The 20,320-nt window shown below is 36.2% G+C and overlaps 1 protein-coding gene across 3 annotated transcripts in view; it reads left to right on the top strand.

The window, feature by feature from the left end:
* Positions 1-20,320, top strand: part of VPS13B (vacuolar protein sorting 13 homolog B) — a 775,748-nt gene that overhangs the window by 40,780 nt on the left and 714,648 nt on the right. For all 3 annotated transcript variants that reach the window (XM_036830846.1, XM_036830848.1, XM_036830849.1), the window contains exon 4: positions 9,417-9,537. In XM_036830846.1, the coding sequence (XP_036686741.1) occupies positions 9,417-9,537 (121 nt within the window). The remainder of the gene's footprint in view (positions 1-9,416; positions 9,538-20,320) is intronic.

Here is a 20,320-nt window from a genome sequence, read left to right as displayed (position 1 = left end):
AGATTAAGTGAGATCATGTGGTATTTGTTTTCTTTGTCTGACTTATTTCACTTGTGTCATACACTCTAGATCTATCCATGTTATTGCAAGTGGCAAGATTTCATTTTTTTTAATGGCTGAGTAATATTCCACTGTGTGTGTGTGTGTGTATACACACACACACACACCACATCTTTTTTATCCATTCATCTATCGATAGACATTTAGGTTGCTTCCATATCTTGGCTATTGTGAATAATGCTCCAGTTAATATTGGGGTGCATATATCTTTTCAAATTAGTGTTTTTGTTTGCTTCAGGCAAATACTCAGTATTGAAATTGCTAGATTATATGGTAGTTTTATTTTTGATTTTTTGAGGAACCTCCATACTGTTTTACATTGTGACTGCACCAATTTACAATCCCATCAACAGTGCACAAGGACTCCCTTTTCTCCACATCCTCACCAACACTTGTTACTTGTTGTCTTTTTGATGATAGTCATTTTGACAGGTATGAGGTGCTATCTCATTGTAGTTTTGATTTGCATTTCCCTGATGATTACTGATGTTGATGAAGAGCCTGCTTTTCCCGATTTTATAGTCTTGCCTCCTGTGTCATAGATTAGTTGACCATATAAATGTGGGTTTATTTTTGTGCTCTCTATTCCATTTACCTAAGTGTCTGTTTTCTGTGCCAGCACCATACTGTTTGGATTACTGAAGCTTTGCAGTATAGTTTGAAACCAGGGAGTATGATACCTCCAGCTTTGTTCTTCCCTCTCAAGACTGTTTTGGCTATTCGAGGTTTTTTGTGTTTCCATACAAATTTTAGATTTATTTATTCTAGTTCTGTGAAAAATGCTATTGGTATTTTGATAGGGATTGCACCGAAAGACACACAGAAAAAAACTTTTGTCCCAGTATCACTGATGAACGTGGATGCAAAATCCCCAACAAAATATTAGCCAACCAAATTCAACAATACATTAAAAGGATCACACAACATGATCAAGTTGGATTTATCTCAGGGATGCAAGGATGGTTTGATATCCACAAGTCCATCAGTGTGACACATCACATTAACAAATTGAAGAATAAAGACCATATGATCATCTCAATAGATACAGAAAAAACTTTTGACAAAATTCAACATTCATTAATGATAAAAGCACTCAACAAAATGGGTATAGAGGGAGTGTACCTCAACATAATAAAGGCCATATATGACATACCCACAGCCAACACCATACTCAGTGGTGAAAAGCTGAAATCATTTCCTCTAAGATCAGGAACAAGACAAAGATGCCCACTCTCATCACTTTTATTCAACATAATATTGGAAGTTCAAGCCATAGCAATCAGACAAGAAGAAGAAATAAACGGAATCAAAATTGGAAAGGAAGAAATAAACCTGTCACTGTTTGCAGGTGACATGATATTATAGGTAAAGAATTCTAAAGAGTCCACCAAACGGTTATTAGAACTAATAAATGAATTCAGTAAAGTTGCAGGTTACAAACTTAATATACAAAAACCTGTTTGTTTCTGTAGACTAATAATGAACTATCATAGAAATGAAGAAAAGAAACCCACTTACAATCGTGTCAAAAGGAATAAAATACCTAGGAATAAATCTAACCAAGGAGGTAAAAGAGTTATACTCTGAAAGCTATATGGCATTGATGAAAGAAATTAAAGATGACACAAATGGCAAGATATACTGTCCTCATGGTTTGGAAGAATTAATATTGTTAAAATGACCTTACTAACCAAGGCAATTTACAGATTCAGTGCAATCCCTGTCTATGGCTGTTTTCATGTTTCAGTGGGCAGTGACAGAATTGAGTAGCTGGGTCAGAGTCTATATGGCTTTGAAGCCTAAAATATATCTGGCTTTTTACAGAAAAAGCTTGCCTACCCTGTTTTAAAGTATATGATCATTTTAAAATTGACATTTAATTTCATTAAAATTAAAAGCAGAAAATAAAAATCGCCTTTTCTAGATTGATTATTATGATAGGAATTTGTATGTTGGTGGTTACTAAATTTAGAGAGCCCACAGACATATATGTTAAGGAAGGAGTTGACGTTTTCAATGTGGACAGTATAGTTATGGTGTATATTTATATTATCTGTATGTTGAAAATTATGATTTAGAAAGGTTGATCTTTATTTAGTGTTAAATTACCAGATACTTTAAGTAATAACCAAATAATTTGAGCACTTAAATAAATGGAGTCTTCCTGAAAAAAAAGTTAATAATGAATGATTAGAAATTAAATTATTAGAATATGTGTGTGTGTGTGTACTTGTGTGTGTGTTTTCATGTGTAGTGTGAGGTGGGAATGTGGCTAGCCAGTTCTCCCTGTACGATTTGAGTGGTCTGTCTTTTCCACTGATTTATATGCCACTTCTGTGGTGTTTCAAGTACTCATATCTATCTGGATCTGTTTCTGGACTCTCTTCCTTCTCTTTTTTTTTTTTTTTTTTTTTTTTTTATTTTTATAATTCTATAATAAATCATGCTGAAGGAGGGGCAGTCTCCCCACTGTCTTTATGTGTTGTGTGTGTGTGTGTGTATTTTGGTATTTATTCATTCATATCTCTCTGTGAGGATCTTAATACGTCTATTTTAAAATCTTTTAAGCATGTTTCAGAAGATTAATTTTATTGTGACTGAATTTCATTGATTTCTTTAGCTATGTTGGCAAAGCATAGTGGTTTGTAAGGTAATTTTGAATAGGAGATCACTATGTCTTTATTTTACCATCTTTTCTTTCTCAACCCTTCCTTTTTTTTGCTCATCTCTTCTAGTCTAGTAGACCATTTACTTCCTCTGGTCTCTAGTCTAGAGCCAGTTCTCATCTTGGCAGTTCAGGGCTCCTGCAGTGTTGATATGGGGTGATGTAGAGTTACTTGTCTCAATTCTCATTTGCAAGGTTTTATCCTTCTGACTCCCTTGCAGTGCAGCTTCATATGAAGTTCTGGGCAGTAGTTGGCAGTAGCTCTTTTCAGCCTCCTTGAAGAGTTGGGAGTTTCACTACATTACTGATTTCAGGTGCTGAGCCTGGTAATGGTCTCCTGCCTTACATAGACCAGTTTCAGTCCTCTTTATTGCCCACCTGCCTTTGCCAGTTTTTGCACCTTGAGCCAAGCTAAAATTTTCTTTTTTTACTTTATTGTTAGCATTACCCCCATCCAGTGTTTCCTGTTATCTAGTCTTCCATATTTTCAGAAGCATAAATCCTTACCTTTCTTTTTTATTGGAAATATGGTAACTTCAAATAGCACTTGTATTTGAATGAGTCCCAAATCTTTGTCTAACTGATTAGTATTTTGATCTTTACTAGTAGATGTTTGGTTCCGTTGTGGACATATATATAGGTGTGAAGTGCCTTCACTGGAGATGCCACATATCTAAAATTGAATCTGCTATTTTACTTTAAAAATTAGATTAAAAAAGTCAATTGGTTATTTTTGGGTAGTCTGGAGCTTAGAGTCTGTCCAGTACAATTCAAGGTCAATCATCTCTCTTTCTACCCTGAAGTTTTAAAAGCTCATTATAGTGTCATTTTGCAAAATTAGAGCAGATATAAAGAGTCTTAGGAGACTGAGAAAATGGTGGCTACATTGACTGAATTAGGATGTAAAGGACAGGGCTTTTTTATTTTTTGTTTTTTCAGGAATGGGGGTTAGGGGAAAGGAACAGAGTCTGTTGTGGAGTTCATGAGTTTTGCTTTAACACTGAGTTTGAGGTGCTAGCATTTAAAAAAATTCTCATTTCTACTTCCTGTATCATTTAATTTCTAAACTTTTATAAAAACCTATTAATAGTTAGTATCTCTTATTTTGCTTTTCATCATATTACCAGGAGATTCTTCTTCCTGAAGTACTTTATCTTGTTAATCTCCTACTCATAAGTTTCATTGACTTGTCAGTATGTAGAAAAAAGCTTAAATATTTTGGACTGATACTCATGTTAGAGACCATTTGCTCTAGCTTCTTTTTACAGCCTAATATTTCATTTCTCTCTATTTTACCTAGATTGGACTACTTATTCTCTTTTCAGTGACATGTGTGCTTTCTTCTTTCCTCCTTTTTTTTTTTTTTGTTCAACCTCCCTCTTTTTTTTTTTTGCAGGGCCCAGTCTTTTCAAACCATGTCCTTTGTGATGTTTTCCTGACTACTGTAGCTCACTGTGATCTCTCCCTTCTCAGAATATATGGCGCTTAGTACTCTATGTTTAGTTGGCCTTCTCTCATCTGGAGGCAATAGAGCAATGTAGGTAGGATTGTGCCATTTAGTAGCAGTGTGATTTTGACCCATTTAATCTCTTTATGCCTCGTGTCCTCATCTTTAAATGGGGATCTTCTTTTATGGGTAATAGTGTCTACTTCATAGAGTTGTTCAGAGAATTAAGCGATGTGAATGTAATGTCAGTAGTACATGACCCATTGGAAGTGCCATAAAAAAATTTTTTTTTTCTGTGTGTCTCTTTTCCTCTCTGCCTGCCATTCTTCTTTCTTCCCTTTCTCTCTGCTTTCCTTTCATCAGTAATAATGCGAGGGACATTTCTATCAGATGTATCTGGGCATTCATCCCAGCTCTTTTACTTCGTACCTTTTTGACCTTAGAACCTCTTAAGCCCTAATTTCCTCCTCCTCCTTAAAGTTCTGGCACCTATAAATGCTCAATAAATTTCACTGTTTTTTTGGTGTGTGTGTGACATATGTAATAGCTGACTAACTTGAATTGCTCTTAACCTTTTTATGCATATAAGTATTGTTCCTCAAGTAGGTAAAGTAAAGCTACCAGAATAAGGGTACCATCTATTTATACTCCCTATTTTCTCTCAAAATGCCTGACACATACTTTTTTTTAAAAAAAAAAATCAGGTGTTCCTTGAGGGAAGTTACACATATAAGAAAACAAAGTGCAGTTTTATTAATCGGTTCACACACCCAGTCCCCCCGCAGTGAATTTTGGTAAATATTAGATGGTAGAATGTGGCTTAGGCCAGAATGCCTCTGTATATACTTTTGTTCTCTCCTTCCTTAATTTCTGCCCATTTCACCTTCCAAATCTAAGGGTGGGTCTAACCACTTCAATTCAGTGGTTTAAAAACAGGGAAGGAGAGGTTGGCAATATGATATATACCTACTGATACGAAGGAAAGGGGTGTCATAGGCAATAATGAAGAACAAATTTTTTCTAACATATGGTGCTATTAACCAGCATGGTTTGATTGTTCTCTGGCTGGGCAGTATCCTGGGTTAGGTGGCTAGCTGTGGGTGTGAAAAGAAGGCAGAGGAGAGATGGCTAGTGATTGCATCATCTGGGGAACATGGCTCTGGTCCTGTTACTGAGTAACATGGATCTCAGGGATAGAAGAGTGGCTCCATCACACAGGTGTTTACAGTTAGTACAGTGATCTCTTTCATTATTAAAATGTAGCCTAATACATCTTAGTGTATGTTAAGCTTTGGCCTGTCAGGTTAACTATTCCTGCATTTGGGAGGTTCAAGTAAAAGAATGCAAGGGAGCATAAGCTCTCTTTTCTTCTTCCCCAGCCTATCATAGTCCCTCATCCTCACCCTTGATGGGAGAGAAGATGGAAGCAGCCTCCTCTGTGGGCTTAAGCTGATGTGTGAAGGGGTTGGGGGCATACACTCCTTTACTGGAGTGGCTTGGCATTTTTTTTTTTTTTATGGCTAAAATTAAGTTTATTAATATTGCTGTCAGGGTAGAGGGGTTCCAGAGATTCCCATTTTTACCACAAAAGGTAGTGTTTTGTTTTTTCTGGCTCACTCTCCAGTTGTACCTCTGCGTTGCTGACTTGACTTGGCTCTCTGACTCTCCGAAGTAGAGTTACCTTTAGAGATTCTTTATTGCATCTATTGCCGTTATACCTGCTTCTGGAGGGGATAGAGGTGAATGTCTCCAAGGGCTTTGTAGCGGTTCGTTTCCAAGGCCCTCACACTCTGTTCAGGAGCTTTTGGTGACCAGAGCTTCCAGGTGAACCTTAGTCCTTCTCTGCTTGCCAGGTTTGGTGCCACACGGCTGAAGAGCATAAGGCACATCGCTTCTTCTGTCTTTCGTTTTCTCCTTCTTCAACTCTTTCTTACTTTTAACCTTTGTTTTTAAACAAGGACTTTGAACGATTCAGTCACCTGTTTTAAGTTTTGTCCTCAACCTTATTCATACTATTGTGAATCTGGGAGCTGATGGTTTTCCAGTTTTAGTTTACTAGCCCTGTGAGGGCTCAGGTGAAAAGTATGTAACATGATCCCATGATCAGTCATTATGAAAGTAATGGGTCTGTTTACATACAGTGTTTGCCATGTTTTCCCTCTGTTAGGAACTTTTGTAAGGAAATGACATTCTTGCTTGTTTCATGAGGAGCAAAGGGCAGTATTTTCAGAAATAGCTATGTGGTCCCCAAGAGACAACATTCTTTTGCCATGAAATCTACTTACCAGACATTTTGGAAAAATTGTATCCTAAATCAGAAAGCTATAACTGTAATGTGTTTGGGGTTAAAAATTATCTCAAAACATTTTAGCTGGTATGTTTGAGAACAGAGTTACTTTTATTAGAAATTAGAGGCTTTCAATGAATTAAAATGTGTAATAGTCCAAAGTGATGCATACTGGTTAAAAGCAGATGATGAACTCAAACTAATGGTGGAAATAATTCCCGTTTTAATAGTAAATATTATAACTGTTGTTTTGCTTTATTTTTTAAAATTTAATTTAGTTGGGGCAGGATTTGAATGGAAGCTCACTTAATTGATGCAATTAAAATGTAATTGAAATGAAAACAAGTCAAAATTATCAAAAGGATTATTTTCTAATTATAATACATATGCAACCATAATTTCCTAACCAGAATTAAGAAAGAAATGTTTGCACATTTGGTAATGTTTGTTTCATAGTACATATTCCTGTGGGTACCATGATTAATGCCCATTTTTAAGGCACACTGAAATTTCAAGTTTATTAAAATTTTTGTTTAAGCAAATAAAGTTATTTAGTTTGTTTTTCTTTTAAATGATAAAAATGTGTAGTTTGTAGGGAACTTTATTCAGTTCTTTTTTTTAAACTATTTGAAAACTCATATTTAGTCTATGCACTTTACCCTTTTTTGCTGCTAATAACTTTTTAAAAATAAAATAACTTGTTCTTTCTTTTGCTTTAAAATGTTTGTCATCTCGTGTATGCCAGATTTATTGGACTGCAGTAGTTTTAGTGCATTTTGGCTGGAATGTTTATTATGACATCACTATAATCTATATACAGTATGTGATTTCAGATGGTTTCAGTGTTAAATATTTTCATAATTATGCTAGTTTTGGCAGTTCACTTGGAACTTTTTCACATCTCTTTAATGAATATGTTTTACTTCTGGGCTTTTGAGACAACCATATGTTTCAAAAATTAATAGTGTGCTTTTAATGTTAACATTGTGCAGAAGTGTGTGACTACAGACATTTTTAAGGATCTAAGTTGAACTAAAAGTAATTACAGTAAGGTCTTATTCACAGTAGTAGTCTTTTAGTATTTGGAGACTATAACATCCCCCAAAATAACAGAAGATGTCATTATAAAGATTGAATAGTGAAGCTGTTTTGTGGAATGAAATGCTGTGAAGTTTGTTTTTTATTAACTTAAACATAAATTCATGTAAAAATTTCCTTTATTGTTTGTTACAGTAAATTTTTAACTCTTTGTTGTAATGAAGTTTCAAACAGAAATTTTTTCTTTTGCTAATATATCACACTAGCATCTGAAGCCATGCTATATTGTAAAAGATTCATCTTTTATTATTGTATAATCCTCTTAGTGTGGTAGTGAATAAGAATTTTTGTGTCCTAAAGGAGGTCCTATCATTGTTCTTATTTGCCTCTAGTACCCTATTAGAATGGTAAATTTAGTGGGTATCCTTCTTTTTGTTCTTGAAATTTTCTCTTCAAATATATAAAAGAGAAAAACTAAATTTATCACGATTCTTTTAAGCATTATGAAATAGTTTTATTGTTGATTAATGAATTGATGGTGCACAGTACACCATCTGTTTCCCTTTGTGTTGGAGAGATGTTTGATCTCTGCCTCCTCATATGCATCTCTCATTCAAGCAGAATGTGCTCTTTTATCCCCCCAAAAGGAATAAGATGATGTCAGATGCTTTTACCTCGTTTTACTACCTCATCTATTTCCTCCTTGTAATATCCATCTTCTTGAAAGAGCAATCTATGTTTATTTTTTCCATCTTAACTTGTTATTCACCCTTTGAACTACTCTTTTACTTCTTCCACTCCTGTCCCTCTACTGCAATTACTAAATGTCCTTTTTTTTTTTTCTTTGGTTATTGGCACCCCCTGTCCTAATTACCAAATTTTAAGTGTTAACATCTCTGTGGTTCTTAATGTGACCTCATTTTTATTGAACTGGTCTATGCCTTTAGCTTCTGGTATTGTTCTCCCATCTTAAACATTGTATACTGTGGCTTTTTTTTTGACTAATCATTATTCTTGCATGTGCTGTTTATAGTTTTCCCCCTATTTAGCCTCCAATCTTAACCTAAAACATTCCTACACTCAGTTTTAACGGCCTCATCTCTCTAGTTCTTCCAAATAGAATGACTCTTTGTGTTCCTATTACTTGAAAACAAACAAAAAAGTACTCTTGTAGACTGGTTATATATGTTTTAAATAGATCCTGAAATCTTTGAGAACAGATATTATATCTAATTTGCCTTTGTGAATCCAGCAATTAACACATAAAAACATTATATAAATGTTTGTTGAATCAAGTCAAGAAAAGAGTACTCATTTGCATTGTATAAATTTCAAAAATATGTATGAGTTTTTTGAAGTTTTTATGTTATCCATATCAAAACCCAGTTAAACCTTATATCTAATCTGAACAATATTCAATTCAGTGAACAGTGTTAAATAGGATGCCAAGAATTCTGAGGATGATTAAGATTAATCATTAAAGGTGATTAAAAAGACAGCTTGGATTCTTAATTTAACTCACAAAATAGTAAGGGTCTTAACATATAAACAAATAGGGGAATATTAAGACCCTTTCCATTTATTTTGCATTTTCAAATGGAAAATGTTTAAAAGCTTCCATTGAATTGTCTTCTTTTGCTAAAACCATATGTAAGAATTTTTTTTGACATTATCAAGTGGTTTCTTTTGATACCAACTAAAGAAATAGACAATTTATGATTTTAAACTACTACTTATTTTTAAAATGGTGTTTAAGAATGCAAATTATGAAAAATTTTGGTTACATAGATTTTTAGAGCTAAAAAAAAAAACCTGAAGAGTCTATCTTATCACATTTTAGTAACCTGCATACATTCAACAAAACTATTTAAAATTCTTGAATGGTGACTGATAATTTTCTTTCTTCAAAATAAAAATAGGATGACCATGAAAGCTGTGGTTCTAATTCTACCAACCGTAGTACTACTGAGAACACAAAATCATCAGTAAAACCCCGAAGAATTCAGCAGGCTGCTCCCACAGATCCTGATTTGCCACCAGGTAACTTCTTTTTTATTTTTAATTTTGGTTTATTTTTGGCTGCGTTGGGTCTTTGTTGCTGTGCGTGCGCTTCTCATTGCCGTGGCTTCTCTTGTTGTGGAGCATGGGCTCTAGGTGCACGGGTTTCAGTAGTTGCAGCACGTGGGCTCAGTAGTTGCATCACGCAGGCTTCAGTAGTTGTGACGCACAGGCTTAGTTGCTCCATGGCATGTGGGATCTTCCTGGACCAGGGCTCGAACCCGTGTCCCCTGCATTGGCAGGCGGATTCTTAACCACTGCACCACAAAGGAAGTCCCGCCACCAGGTAACTTCTAAGGGCATTGATAAAACCAGAATTTTGATTGTTATTAATCATTGTTGTAGCCCTTTGTAGAATATATATTTTCCATATTTTTTAGTGTCATAAAGTATTTAAAATATATGTACATTTGCTGCATGACATCAGAACAGATTGAAAGACATTTGTGAGGGCTCTGGACTCATTCAAGTTTTAATGCTCTTTTGCCCTAGGTTTATTCCTTAAGTTTCTTTCTTTCTTTGTTTTTTCTATTTACTCCTTTATTTAAGATTAAAAGGTGGGTGACTGAATGACAGTTACTTGAATATATTTTTGTCTTAAAATTTACTCATCTGTAAGTATAGGAATCACTGATCTAAACAACAAAATAACACAGATCATTTCAGACAGCTTCCAATCTCCAGATTAAAAGCTTCATCACTTCAATTATATATGTAATTCCTTTCATTTCTTTTCTCATAGATTCTAATCATCTCTTGAGGACGATTAAAGGACAAATCCCAATAATTAATACATTGTTCTTACTTTGCTGCTGTTTGTCCCTATGCATGTGATCATATATCAGGACCCCTTCCCTTAAATTTTTCCTAGATTAAAGGTCAGGAATCAAATACATCTTCATGGAACACTAGTGCACATCTGATGCTTTTAACAGCGTTTCACATTAAATAAAAAGGAGACATATTGTTCTGGGTAAGATAAGCACTCATTACATCATTAAGTTAAACAATAGTCTTATCATTGTATAAAAAGTTCCCAGATAGCACAGGGAGATCAGCTCGGTGCTTTGTGACCACCTAGAGGGGTGGGATAGGGAGGGTGGGAGGGAGGGAGATGCAAGAGGGAAGAGATATGGGAACATAGTATATGTATAACTGATTCACCTTGTTATAAAGCAGAAACTAACACACCATTGTAAAGCGATTATACTCCAATAAAGATGTTAAAAAAAAAAAAAAAGTTCCCAGAAATTTAAGTTAGCTCTGTATTGCTTGAAATGTTTGTATAATAGTTGCAGTCTTTTCCATGTGGCGATTTTGCAGAGCGAAGTGTCAGTGAAGGTATTTCATTCTTTTTCTGTTTCTGTTTGTTTCTTCATCACACTCACAATCTTATAGTTATTTGTTGTCATCAGGGAAACAGAGAAGAGGGATGGAAGTCAGCTCTTCTTGGGGACTCAGGACTTTCTTCCTTAGTTATATTAGTTCCAGTACCTAAAAGGTGGATCCCAATCCTGTTTTCACTCACAGAGAACTCTGAAAATATGCTAATTTATCTGATGCAAAATCAACACCTAAGGAGACCCAAATCTTTTTTTACATTTTAAGATGATAACTGGGAATTTTTAAAAAAAATTTTTATTGGAGTATAGTTGCTTTCTTACATGCGCTACAAGCAAAGACTTGCCTCTTACTCTACTTGTAGTCTCTTTGTTCCTCTTGCTTCTTGATAAACAAAGGAAACTGAAATTTTTATTTATCTGGAGGAGTAGTGGCTTACAAATAACAGTTCCTTGATAAATGTTTAATGAAGGAAAAAAACCAATAATTGTTACATGTCAGCTCTGTGGCCAAAGTGCATTGCTGCCTTTTTACAGTTAATAGTTATCAGTCACTTCTCTTTCGATTTTATTTATCCATTACTTCTTTTTTTTGAGGTATAGCTGACATTGGTATACACTTGTTTTCTGCCCCAAAGGTTTGTAAGCTGGTTTCAACCTAAGTTCAACTCAATTTCAAAACTGTTAATTTTTGACAGTCTTCTGGCACCATCTACTTTACTTGTAAGAGGTTGCCATTAGGTACATCATTTCATAGCCCTCCTCCTTCAAATATAGGTTCTAAATTACATTTGAATTGAACATATTTAACTGGTGTTATATGCTGATGCTTTGTGTTCTTAAGAACTTTACCTAACAGATCTCAGTATTCTCTCTGGCCTTAGAATAAATAGATTAATTGCTATGGATGGAGAAGGTGCCAGAAGAAGTTATTTTACTTCTGAATATTTCTAATTCTACTTAGAGTAGTTATGATGGTTAAAGAGCTTTCTAAATTCTTTTCATAATTATTAACTCCTTGGGAGAAATCCCTGGTGAATATAATTAAGCTGTAAATTAAACTATAGCTTATTCTTATTTATGAAATGGACAACCCCTTTACCCTCCAAATTTCTGACTACATATCCCCTTAAAACTTCCTAAGCCAGCTCATTGTATACAACTCTCTCCATCAATATCCTGGCAAAGAATAATCAGTTTTAGGTTTAACTGTTGAGTCTTATTACATTTTTTTTTTCTTTTAAGAAAGAACTTGTTTAAGAAAAATTTAAGCTTTTGTCAGTTGTTGATTTCACAGATTAAAAATCTTCTGTGGGCTAACTTGCATGTACTCAAAACAGGTCCCAGACTTTTAATGATTCTTTAGAGACTGTATTGGAATTGATACTGATATTCAGGATTGGGAGAACTGACCTATTTTTAGGAGCATAAAACATAAAAATAAACGTAACATAAAACATCCTATTTTTAGTGGCATAAAACAGAGCTGTGTTCTACTGAACTACTTGAGGTAGCTTTTGGATTAACAGGTGCTTTTCTGCCTTACCTAACAGGACTCATATCCTCTTTTATGCTGTGACAAAAATCACAGTTAAAGGAGTTGCTTTAGGAAGTAACTGAACTTGATGGACAATTACCGGAAGGCAGAGCAGCTAATCTTAATATTGCCAAAGGAAAAAAAAGGGATAATTTGACAGTCCAGTTGGATAATGGTAAATCATTTTATTTCAGGATTAACTCATATGGTTATTTGAGGACTCATTTCTGGCAATGTTATCTTACCTGGAAAGAACCTATATTAAGGTTCTTTCATGGTAGAGATGAATTCCCATTCTCAAAATTTTCTAGGGCAAAGTTATCTCTTCCAGCATCTGTGGTTATAATTTTGGAGTTCAAACATTTACATAGATTCAGAGATACTTTTTGAGAAAAGTTTTGGTGTTGCGAATAGTTGTTTGTTCTATATCTTGAAGGATGGGCACCCCTCTAATAGGAAAGAAACACAAGTCGATATCTCATATTTTCTTTGCAATTTCTGGTCTTGTTATCTGGAACAGTCTCTTTTAGATTATGCATCCTGACCACTGAGTGCATTGTGAAAGCAATTTAGTGGGTCATGGCAAGCATTTAAAAAATATGTAGCATAGAATAGAAAACCACATAATGTGGGGCATGTAGCAAAGGTTAATCATATTTCAAGAAACTTATGCGTATATGTGTGCTTTGCTGGGTTATGATGTAATATTTCTTACTGGGAGAGAGGTCAAAAGAGTTTGAATCTGACTGATTTAAACCATACACATTTTCTTTCAGTTAATGATATATAGGCCAGAACCTTCAATTACTTTTAATAACAGTTTTGAATTGTGGGCCTAGGATATTCAGTAAGATATGTTGACAATTCCTGTTTAGAGAGAAAGTTTAAGGATGTTTCATTTATTTCTTTCTTCATTCATGCTTTCCTCAGTATTCTCTGTACTTTATCTAGCTTAGAAGTGAGATTACTTCTAAGCTACATACCTGGATTATTTAGTCCTATGCTCTCTGAAGTGTACAACCTTTGGTTTTGTTGAAGGTCATTGTAAGAAGCCAGCCTTTTGTGGGCTGCTTCTGCATTTTCTCTAAAATGGCTTTAAGGGTATTGTCCTTTAATTTATTCAGGAACTCTTAATTAACGGATATGTTTTTTCTTGTTAAATATTTTTTCATTAAAGTTTTTTTCTACTTATTTGCTAGGAAGCTCAGATAAATTTTGTGTTCTAATGCGTAGCTTCCTCTTTCTTGATTTTGTCATGTAATTATCTCTTCCCTTTTTTTCTCCTTACCCTTTTACTCAGAATATATGTATTGGGTTGGCCAAAAAGTTACTTTGGTTTTTAAGCAAAAATAAATGACACATTTTTCATTTTCACCAAGTACTTTATTGACCAACGTATTCACAGTTTTGTTCCACTATGTTCTGCCATTTTCCAGGCTACTTCATAATTCCATCTTCCCAAAACTTTTTATCTTTTTGAGCAAAGAACAGTCTTCTAGGGAATTGAAATTTTTTCCATTAAGAGAATTTTATAAAGCCCGAAATGAATGGAAATCCGAAGGTGCAATGTCTGGTGAATATGGTGGATGAATCAGAACTTCCTAGCTAAGCTGTAACAGTTTTAGTCTGGTCATCAAAGAAACACGCGGTCTTGCATTATCCTAATGGAAGATTATGCGTTTTCTGTTGACTAATTCCGGATGCTTTTCATCGAGTGCTGCTTTCAGTTGGTCTAATTGGGACCAGTACTTGTTGGAATTAACTGTTTGGTTTTCCGGAAGGAGCTCATAATAGAGGAGCTTCCAATCCCACCATATACACAACATCACCTTCTTTGGATGAAGACTGGCCTTTGGTGTGGTTGGTGGTGGTTCATTTTTCTTGCCCCATGATCTCTTCCGTTCCACATTATTGTACAGTATTCACTTTTCATTGATTGTCAGAATTTGTTTTAAAAACGGAACGTTTTCGTTACGTTTCAGTAGAGAATCACATGGGGAAATATGGTCAAGAAGGTTTTTTTCATGCTCTCACTCCCTCTTGCGAGAACACCAGAATCACAACTAGCTGCTGGAAAATCATCGATAGGAGGACACTGGAACTCACCAAAAAAGATACCCCACATCCAAAGACAAAGGAGAAGCCACGGTGAGACGGTAGGAGGGGTGCAATCACAGTAAAATCAAAGCCCATAACTGCTGGGTGGGTGACTCACAGACTGGAGAACACTTATACCACAGAAGTCCACCCACTGGAATGAAGGTTCTGAGCCCCACGTCAGGATTCCCAACCTGGGGGTCTGGCAACGGGAGGAGGAATTCCTAGAGAATCAGACTTTGAAGGCTAGTGGGATTTGATTGCAGGACTTTGACAGGACTGGGGGAAACAGAGTCTCCACTCTAGGAGGGCACACACAAGGTAGTGTGTGCATCGGGACCCAGGGGAAGGAGCAGTGACCCCATAGGAGACTGAACCAGACCTACCTACTAGTGTTGGAGGGTCTCCTGTGGAGGCAGTGGGTGGCTGTGTCTCACCGTGAGGACAAGGACACTGGCAGCAGAAGTCCTGGGAAGTACTCCTTGGTGTGAGCTCTCCCAGAGTCCGCCATTAGCCCTACGAAAGAGCCCCGATAGGTTCCAGTGTTGCGTCGCCTCAGGCCAAACAACCAACAGGCAGGGAACCCAGCCCCACCCATCAGCAGACAAGCGGATTAAAGTTTCACTGAGCTCTGCCCACCAGAGCAACAGCCAGCTCTACCCACCACCAGTCTCTCCCATCAGGAAACTTGCACAAGCCTCTTAGAGAGCCTCATCCACCAGAGGGCAGAAAGCAGAAGCAAGAAGAACTACAATCCTGCAGCCTGTGGAACAAAAACCACATTCACAGAAAGATAGACAAGATGAAAAGGCAGAGGGCTATGTACCAAATGAAGGAACAAGATAAAACCCCAGAAAAACAACTGAATGAAGTGGAGATAGGCAACCTTCCAGAAAAAGAATTCAGAATAATGATAGTGAAGATGATCCAGGACCTCAGAAAAAGAATGGAGGCAAAGATCGAGAAGATGTAAGAAATGTTTAACAAAGATCTAGAAGAATTAAAGAACAAACAAACAGAGATGAACAATACAATAACTGAAATGAAAAATACACTAGAAGGAACCAATAGCAGAATAACTGAGGCAGAAGAACGGATAAGTGACCTGGAAGACAGAATGGTGGAGTTCACTGCCATGGAAGAGAATAAAGAAAAAAGAATGAAAAGAAGACAGCTGAAGAGACCTCTGGGACAACGTTAAATGCAACAACATTCGCATTATAGGGGTCCCAGAAGGAGAAGAGAGAGAGAAAGGACCAGAGAAAATATTTGAAGAGATCATAGTCGAAAAATTTCCTAACGTGGGAAAGGAAATAGCCATCCAAGTCCAGGAAGCACAGAGAGTCCCGTACAGGATAAACCCAAGGAGAAACACGCCGAGACACATAATAATCAAATTGGCAAAAAATAAAGACAAAGAAAAATTATTGAAAGCAGCAAGGGAAAAACGACAAATAACATACAAGGGAACTCCCATAAGGTTAAGAGCTGATTTCTCAGCAGAAACTCTGCAAGCCAGAAGGGAGTGGCATGATATGCTTAAAGTGATGAAAGGGAAGAACCTACAACCAAGATTACTCTACCCGGCAAGGACTTCATTCAGATTTCGATGGAGAAATCAAAAGCTTTACAGAGAAGCAAAAGCTAAGAGAATTCAGCACCACAAAACCAGCTCTACAACAAATGCTAAAGGACAATCTTTAAGTGGGAAACACAAGAGAAGAAAAGGACCTACAAAAACAAACCCCCCAAAATTAAGAAAGTGGTAATAGGAACATACATATCGATAATTACCTTAAACATGAATGGATTAAATGCTCCAACCAAAAGACACAGGCTTGCTGAATGGATACAAAAACGAGACCCATATATAGGCTGTCTACAAGAGACCCACTTCAGACCTAGGGACACATACAGACTGAAAGGGAGGGGATGGAAAAAGATATTCCATGCAAATGGAAACCAAAAGAAAGCTGGAGTAGCTATACTCATATCAGATAAAATAGACTTTAAAATAAAGAATGTTGCAAGAGACAAGGAAGGACACTACATAATGATCAAGGGATCAATCCAAGAAGAAGATATAACAATTATAAATATATATGCACCCAACATAGGAGCACCTCAATACATAAGGCCACTGCTAACAGCTATAAAACAGGAAATCAACAGTAACACAATCATAGTGGGGGACTTTAACACCTCACTTACACCAATGGACAGATCATCCAAAATGAAAATAAATAAGGAAACAGAAGCTTTAAATGACACAATAGACCAGATAGATTTAATTGATATTTATAGGACATTCCATCCAAAAAACAGCAGATTACACGTTCTTCTCAAGTGTGCACGGAACATTCTCCAGGATAGATCACATCTTGGGTCACAAATCAAGCCTCAGGAAATTTAAGAAAAGTGAAATCATATCAAGCATCTTTTCTGACCACACGCTATGAGACTAGAAATGAATTACAGGGAAATAAACATAAAAAACACAAACACATGGAGGCTAAACAATATGTTACTAAATAACCAAGAGATCACTGAAGAAATCAAAGAGGAAATCAGAAAATACCTAGAGACAAATGACAATGAAAACACGATGATCCAAAACCTATGGGATGCAGCAAAAGCAGTTCTAAGAGGGAAGTTTATAGCAATACAATCCTACCTCAAGAAACAAGAAAATCTCAAATAAACAACCTAATCTTACACCTAACTGAACCAGGGAAAGAACATACAAAACCCAAAGTTAGTAGAAGGAAAGAAATCATAAAGATCAGCGTGGAAATAAATGAAATAGAAACAAAGAAAACAGTAGCAAAGATGAATAAAACTAAAAGCTGGTTCTTTGAGAAGATAAACAAAACTGATAAACCATTAGCCAGACTCATCAAGAAAAAGAGGGAGAGGACTCAAATCAATAAAATTAGAAATAAAAAAGGAGAAGTTACAACAGACACCGCAGAAATACAAAGCATCCTAAAGGACTACTACAGGCAACTCTGTGCCAATAAAAAGGACAACCTGGAAGAGATGGACAAATTCTTAGAAAGGTATAACCTTCCAAGACTGAACCAGGAAGAAATAGAAAATATGAACAGACCAATCACAAGTAATGAAATTGAAACTGTGATTAAAAATCTTCCAACAAACAAAAGTCCAGGACCAGATGGCTTCACAGGTGAATTCTATCAAACATTTAGAGAAGAGCTAACACCCATCCTTCTCAAACTCTTCCAAAAAATTGCAGAGGAAGGAACACTCCCAAACTCGTTTTATGAGGCCACCATCACCCTGATACCAAAGCCAGACAAAGATACTACAAGAAAAGAAACTTACAGACCAATATCACTGATGAATATAGATGCAAAAGTCCTCAACAGAATACTAGCAAACAGAATGCAACACCACATTAAAAGGATCATACACCATGATCAAGTGGGATTTATCCCAGGGATGCAAGGATTCTTCAATATATGTAAATCAGTCAATGTGATACACCATATTAACAAATTGAAGAATAAAAACCATATGATCATCTCAGTAGATACAGAAAAAGCTTTTGACAAAATTCAACACCCATTTATGATAAAAACTCTCCAGAAAGTGGACATAGAGGGAACCTACCTCGCCCTAATAAAGGCAGTATACCACAAACCCACAGCAAACATCTTTCTCAATGGTGAAAAACTGAAAGCATTTCCTCTAAGATCAGGAACAAGAAAAGGATGTCCACTCTCACCACTATTATTCAACATAGTTTCGAAGTCCTAGCCATGGCAGTCAGAGCAGAAAAAGAAATAAAAGGAATACAAATTGGAAAAGAAGAGGTAAAACTGTCACTGTTTGCAGATGCAATGATACTATACATAGAGAATCCTAAAGATGCCACCAGAAAACTACTAGAGCTAATCAATGAATTTGGTAAAGTTTCAGGATACAAAATTAATGCACAGAAATCTCTTGCATTCCTATACACTAATGATGAAAAATCTGAAAGAGAAATTAAGGAAACACTCCCATTTACCATGGCAACAAAAAGAATAAAATACCTAGGACTACACCTACCTAGGGAGACAAAAGACCTGTATGCAGAAAACTATAAGACACTGATGAAAGAAATGAAAGATGATACCAACAGATGGAGAGATATTGGAGTGGAAGAATCAATACTGTGAAAATGACTATAGTATCCAAAGCAATCTACAGATTCAATGCGATCCTTATCAAATTGCCAATGGCATTTTTTATGGAACTAGAATAAAAAATCTTAAAATTTGTGTAGCGACACAAAAGACCATGAATAGTCAAAGCAGTCTTGAGGGAAAAAATCGGAGCTGGCGGAATCAGACTCCTTGACTTCAGACTATACTACAAAGCTACAGTAATCAAGACAGTATGGTACTGGCACAAAAACAGAAACATAGATCAATGGAACAAGATAGAAATCCCAGAGATAAACCCACGCACCTATGGTCAACTAATCTATGACAAAGGAGGCAAGGATATACAATGGAGAAAAGACAGTCTCTTCAATAAGTGGTGCTGGGAAAACTGGACAGCTACATGCAAAAGAATGAAATTAGAACACTCCCTAACACCATACACAAAAATAAACTCAAAATGGATTAGAGACCTAAATATAAGACTGGACACTCTAAAACTCTTAGAGGAAAATATAGGAAGAAAACTCTTTGACATAAATCACAGCAAGACCTTTTTTGATCCACCACCTCGAGTAATGAAAATGAAAACAAAAATAAACATTGGGACCTAATGAAACTTCAAAGCTTTTGCACAGCCAAGGAAACCATAAACAAGACAAAAAGACAACTCTCAGAATGGGAGAAAATATTTGCAAATGAATCAACGGACAGAGTATTAATCTCCAAAATATATAAACAGCTCATGCCGCTCAATATTGAAAAAACAAACAACCCAATCCAAAAATGGGCACAAGACCTAAATAGACATTTCTCCAAAGAAGATATACAGATTGCCAACAAACACATGAAAGGATTCTCAACATCACTAATCATCAGAGAAATGCAAATCAAAACTACAATGAGGTATCACCTCACACCAGTCAGAATGGCCATCATCAAAAAATCTACAAACAATAAATGCTGGAGAGGGTGTGGAGAAAAGGGAACCTTCTGGCACTGCTGGTGGGAATGTGAATTGATACAGCCACTATGGAGAACAGTATGGAGGTTCCTTAAAAAACTAAAAATCGAATTACCATATGATCTAGCAATCCCACTACTGGGCATATACCTAGTGAAAACCATAATTCCAAACGACATGCACCCCAGTGTTTATTGCAGCACTATTTACAATAGTCAAGTCATGGAAACAACCTTAGAGCCCATCGACAGATGAATGGATAAAGAAGGTGTGGTACATATATACAGTGTAATATTACTCAGTCATAAAAAGGAACGAAATTGGGTCATTTGTTGAGACGTGGATGGATCTAGAGACTGTTATACAGAGTGAAGTAAGTCAGAAAGGGAAAAACAAATATCGTATATCAACGCATATATGTGGAACCTAGATAAATGGTACAGATGAACTGGTTTGCAGCGCAGAAGTTGAGACACAGATGTACAGAACACACGTATGGACACCAAGGGGGGAAAGCTGCTGGGGGGAGTGGTGGTGGTGGTGGTGGGTGATGAATTGGGCGATTGGGATTGACATGTATACACTGATGTGTATAAAATGGATGACTGGGGCTTCCCTGGTGGCGCAGTGGTTGAGAGTCTGCCTGCGAATGCAGGGG

Source organism: Balaenoptera musculus, chromosome 17 (assembly GCF_009873245.2).
Source record: "Balaenoptera musculus isolate JJ_BM4_2016_0621 chromosome 17, mBalMus1.pri.v3, whole genome shotgun sequence".
NCBI lineage: Eukaryota > Metazoa > Chordata > Mammalia > Artiodactyla > Balaenopteridae > Balaenoptera > Balaenoptera musculus.
This window is presented reverse-complemented; position numbering and strand designations above follow the sequence as displayed.